Genomic DNA, 5,861 nt, shown 5'->3' with positions numbered 1-5,861 from the left:
TTTGCTGTGTGTTTTGCCTGTCCACCGGTGTAAGTTTATTTTGAGTTTTTCTAGTTATGTCATGTTGCGTTCAGCATTAAAGCCTTTTTGAGTTCACGTCTGTCTCCGGAGTCTGCACCTTGGGTCCTATTCCTGCCTGCACACAGCCACACCTAACAGCAACTTCCTTGTTTTTAAACTGAGTTGTCAGAGTATCTTAGTAAGGCTAAGGGTGGGATAGATGTTTATCTTCCATGAGTCGACCAATATATTGCTTTTTCAAAAATCACCAAATATCAAATAATAGTATCAGTCCCAAAAATTCTATATTGGCTAGGCTCTATTTGAAATCAAACTGATTTGGAGTTAGTTATATTGGACAGAGGTTAATCACTGTATCCACATTAGTCCATTTTTTTTCTGTGTTTATTGTTATAACTGTGTTATCTGTCTCCACACACACATAAACCGTAGATTTGAAAAATTGTTTAGTATCAATGGTAAAGGGGTTAGCACTGTCACCTTTCAGCAAGAAGGTCCTGGGTTTGAATCCATTGGGTCCATAGTGTCTGTGTCAGCCGTGGAACAGACTGGAAACCTGTCCAGAGTGTACCCCACTTCTCACCCTATGATAGCTGGATTTGCTCCCAGCGATCGTGGATGGGTAGATGGAGAGAGAGAGATTTCTCGCTCCTGATAAGCCATACATCAGCCCCCTTTGAAGAACCCTGCAGTAGAAGCTGCCCTTTCAAGGTGTTTCAGTGGTCGTTTGACTGACACTACTCACATCTGGGAAAATGAACTAAATTAAAGGCGCAAACACTCCAGAGCTCAAACAAACCACTACAAACACGGCTGGCATGAGCACACACACCTATGCTCATCTTCTTTACACCTGATATCTCTCGCCAATCCGCACAATTTTTGTCTTTCAACTTTCCTCTTGCTGCTTCTCTTTCCTCTAACAGACGAATCTTTAGCTGCTCTGTCTGAGCTTTTCCAACTTTGTAAAAAACCCTTTTGACTGATTATGGATGATTCCAGGAGAATGACAGCAGCCTCAGTTCTGTGTGTGTGTGTGTGTGTGTATGTGAGTGTGTGTATGCGGGTCTGTACTGATAATAGTGTGTGGCGATGTCTGTGTTTAACATTGTGTTTTCACGACTTTGACTGAAACTCTCAGATGAGAAGCCAATTGATTGAGATGGCCCCAATTAGTCTCCACGATTAATTGAGTGTGATTGGATGTCGTCCATGGCACCTCATCATTAGACGTTATTGACGGTCTAATTAGTTGCCTTGGTGACCGTTTAAACACAGTTGATTGTGTGTGACAGTGAAACGACCCCACCGCAGCCAATCATGCATACCTCTTGCTTGTGGGTGTGTGAGAGTATGCGTGTTTGACCGTATACACCTTTAGGGAGGTGTTCCAAGAAATTTACAAGGATGTTGCAGGAAAAAACAACAACAAGATGCTGCTAGATTATGCTTAATATTATTTTTGTTATTATTATATCCACCAAGCCATAATAAGTGTGCATCCAGAGAGAGAAAGTGCTGAGATAGGAAGAAAAAATATTTTTGGTTCTGAAACTGTGGCCGCAGATTAATTAGATCCACTCAGTAATTATAAGTGGTGACTGGAACATTAAGAAACTGTGGATAAATCACACAAGCAAAAGTGGTACTCACATCTGATAGAGTAAGTCACTTTGCATCTTTTTTTCAGACCCAGGGAACGTTTGCCACTGATGAGATATTTGGCATTTCCATTTATTTAATCAAAAATGTAACGATTATTATAAATCACTTCAAAGAGTGATCTCAATTTAAATAGGCTATCTAGCACTGTGCAAAAGTTTCAGACATTTTTGATTTTTTGACTTTTTGCTGTAGGAATACTTATGATTGATCCCAAATTCACTCTGTAGCATGATGCAATTAACCCAGACGCACAACCAGAGTCCTAAATAACCATTTTCAGCAAAGACGAGAACAGTCAATCCTGAGATGATGTGAGTCCCACAGAGCTTAAGTGTATCTCGGAGAATAAGGGCTGCTTTGAAGTCAGGCCAGTCATACTGGAAATTTAAATGTAGATTTTATTTAATAACAACAAGGACTGGATAATTCACTTTAAATATACTATGGTTTCAGTAACTCTAGGTAGTGTTGAAAATATACATTTAATTACATTGAATTGAAGTAAAATAATCATTAAAATAAAATAGAATTCATTTTGATTCTAAATTGGAATATAACCTAGTGTTTATTACCACTGTACTGACATTTTAAATTAGAATTACACCATCCCTGCATAAATCATCCCAATAACTACTTTCCCGAAGTCATTTGAGTTGTCTCTATCTAAATCTTATCAAGATGCTGCTGTTTGAAATATTCACTTTCTTCTCACATTGGTCAAAACGACAGACAGACAGACAGACAGACAGACAGACAGACAGACAGACAGATTAAAGTTTTTTTGTCATTATGTCTTCACATAACAAAATACTGTGCATTAGCACTCAGAGTAGAACAGAGAGTTTAAAAACACAGACAAACACACAATAAATAAAAAACAAAAAAGGGAAATAGAGTGTACAATAGGATATGCAATAAGCAAACAGTTTAAGAAGCAGTATTGTATTAAGTGTTGTAAAGTGCAGTTGTCTGGAGCATGTCCTCAGCCCTAGATATATAGCTAGATACACACACACAAACACACACACCCCACAGTAATCTGTATAATTGATGAGTACCTTCTAGTGTGTAATTATAAGCCATAATTTAGATCAACATCAGCTAACTGAAAGCAAAAGGAGGATGATTAGGTGAAAGGAAAAGACACAAAAGAACTTCACAAGGGGGGAAATAATGAAACTCACCAAGATTGGTTTTAGCAGTGGAGCTGTGTCCATGCGCTATATTCGCTATAACAAAGGTAAAATGTTGAAAAGTTGTGTGGAGAGAGAGGGAGTGGCAGACGAGTACATGGTTGGCTAACCGTGAAAAAGAACCCTAATCTCAGAGGAGGTTAGAGCTGGTGTAACATCACGTTTTCTTGCCAAACTCTTTTATTCTTCTTGTGCTCTACCACTTCAATATCCTCTGTGTCTCCACAGCATAAACACCGGCACCCCAATGCCAATCCCCCAAACACTGCAACCCTTTCTCCTTTGTTTTTTCATCATTTCCTTTACTCTATAAACAGAATTCAGACAAATAAGAAAACAAATCACCACAAATTATTTATTTCCTTCTTTTCTTTATTTTAATTTCTTTTTTTGATTCTCTCAGCCACAACGGCAAACAGCACTGATATAGTGAAGAAATGAAAACATCACTTTTAATTTTGCCTGAGATTAACTTTATAGAAAAGTCATACTCTAAAATTTCCATGATTTTAATTAAACTTTCATTAAATTTTAATTAGTCTTATTAAATATTTAAATATAGTACGCAACAACAACAAAATTAATTACGTTTTCAAAAAACTTGGCAGAACCATGTCTTAGTTTTAACTGAGTAGCAGCCTTTTCAATTAAACATTTGATGGAAACTGAATTATGCAGTGAGGTAATGTGTAAGGCACTGTTGCCTTGCCTTTGAATATTGCAATGTGCATTCATCTGATTGTGATCCCTCCTCTTGGTATGCTTCTTTTCATGTCTGCCTCAGTTGTATACATGTAGATATTCATTAACCATCTTCCCCTCCCTTTTCTTCTCATTATTCTCTCTATAGTTCCCCCTCTGGAGCCTACTATCACCTGTAGGTCCAACACCTACCCTCAAGGTTTTTACTGCAGCTGGCACCAGCAGCATTCAACGTACATCAACACTACATTTGATGTGGAAGTACAGTAAGTGCATTTTATGCATATACAGATGTTTCAGGATGAAACCTGTGGATTTCTGAAGATTATTTCCTGTTATTTTTGCCATTATAATAATAAAACAGTAAGAGTGATACAATTATTTTGGTTCATATCTTAGTCCAACATGGCAAACAAACAAGTCTCGGTTGCCTAGACGAGTTTTAGCATTTTAGAAGTGGGTCTCTGTCAAGTTCTCTTTGAGACTCCCAGAGTCCCACAGCCAACACCATGGCAGGTGCTTTCATTGAAGGTGTAACACTAATATTATTCTCTTTGAATAAAGATGAGGAATGGGCCATAGCTAAAGATTAATTAATAGCAAGCCCATGTCTTTAGTGTTCAGTGTTTGTGTTAAGTATCTGTATCATTCAGTCTTTAGTCTACAACAGTTTTTGCCTTTAAGCAGAAAACCTGCAACAGCTGTTCCTTTTTTCCCTGTTCTCTCACCTTTTTCTCTTCAGACATAACCAGCGTTCACTCGAGGTGAAGAAAGATTTGTTCCACAAGAACCGCTGCCATGTACGCTTCCCAGAGGTTTTCTCCAGCTTCCCCTACAAAGTTAATGTAACAGCCATCAATGCTTTGGGGAAAGCTTCTGCCACTAAAACTTTTGAGGAGTCCACTATAGGTAAAACATGCTCTGTGTTATGCTTTGTGGTTTCTGTTACATTCTCTTTTCCTGTTCCTTCACTCCGTTGCATCTTAAAGCACTCATGAAGTTGCGTGTGTTGACCAAATGTGACTCGAAATGAATTACAGGCTTTTTGCTGCAGCTACACAGAAAGGAAACAGTTGTGCTTTCTTATTAAGTTTTGCTCACAATTAGAGGGTTCCATTAAGCCCTGAATTCAAAGAGTTTAAATGAAACCCACACTGACATTTTGAAAATCTTACAAGTATTTGCTCCTAAACCGTTCCGCTCGCAACAAATTACCACTTTTTCATTAAAATCGTTATCCGCACATAGTTCAGGGACAAATGTAAAATGTTTTTCCCACAAAGATTGACGGGTATTTGGCAAAGGAAAAAACTAAAATGCCGAGTGTCAAGGCATCTCTTTGTGTGTGCCAACCGCCGAGCAATGTTAATGCATTTGTTTGCTCACAGATGACTGATTTCATTCATTTCTGGTTCCCTTTGGAGATTTGTTGCACACACAGCAATGCTTGGTGCCAGGAAGACATAGAAAATTGAAAATGCAATGGCCAAATAAATGTCACCCAGCTGATAGCAGAAGTGTACAGTTTTGTTTGGGGGTTTTTTGTTTGTTTTTTTAACCCACAGCATAGTCCATTAGCGAGAAACCCACTGACTGTGCATCCGTGCCATTACCAAAAGCAGCAGATAATAAACAATCGACCTCTGAACCTTTTCTGCAGCAAACAGTATTTAATTGAGGTTTGGACAGGATGTGATGGTCACAAATCAATGGTCTGGTTTCTCACTTTCCCTCAGCCAAAACACCAGCTGCCATATCAGCACATTTCTGATCTAAAAAAAACAAAAACAAAAGAAGCCATAAATGTGCTTCAAGGTTGATTTTTTTTTCACTTTCAATTAATTAATTCATTATGTGGCGAGTAATTTCAAAATTAACTTTGAATTGTGAAGTTTTTCATCAGTTACTCTACCAAAGGCCACATAATAACAGCAGTACTCTTGAAATTCACAAGCAACTCTGACTGGAAAGCAGTGAAGAGGAGAAATTCATTTTAAAGAAGGAATGAGGAGTACTTTGATAGATAAGGGAACTGCTGCCAGCAGTCCTCAGCTCTATTGCATTGCTTAGGGTGATATGGGTGTGCATGGTGCATAAACACACACAGACACCAATGGGGCTGTGAGCGATTGTGCGGAGTGTCGGTTGAGAGGGTTAGGTATTGAAAATGAGAGACAGAGAGAGAGAGGAAAGAAAGAAAGTCTGTGTGTGTGTGTTGTTCGTGTGCGAGTATGTGTGTGTGTGTGTGTGTGTGTGTGTGTGTGTGTGTGTGTGTGTGTG

The 5,861-nt window shown here is 38.5% G+C and overlaps 1 protein-coding gene across 4 annotated transcripts in view; it reads left to right on the top strand.

Moving 5' to 3' along the window:
- cntfr (ciliary neurotrophic factor receptor) overlaps nucleotides 1-5,861 on the top strand; it is a 130,575-nt gene that overhangs the window by 89,318 nt on the left and 35,396 nt on the right. For all 4 annotated transcript variants that reach the window (XM_013909839.1, XM_013909838.1, XM_005729210.1 and 1 more), the window contains 2 exons: nucleotides 3,730-3,847; nucleotides 4,324-4,490. In XM_013909839.1, coding sequence (XP_013765293.1) covers nucleotides 3,730-3,847; nucleotides 4,324-4,490 — 285 coding nt within the window. The remainder of the gene's footprint in view (nucleotides 1-3,729; nucleotides 3,848-4,323; nucleotides 4,491-5,861) is intronic.

Source organism: Pundamilia nyererei, unplaced genomic scaffold (genome assembly GCF_000239375.1).
Source record: "Pundamilia nyererei isolate P.nyererei 1_Seehausen unplaced genomic scaffold, PunNye1.0 scaffold00032, whole genome shotgun sequence".
NCBI lineage: Eukaryota > Metazoa > Chordata > Actinopteri > Cichliformes > Cichlidae > Pundamilia > Pundamilia nyererei.
This window is presented reverse-complemented; position numbering and strand designations above follow the sequence as displayed.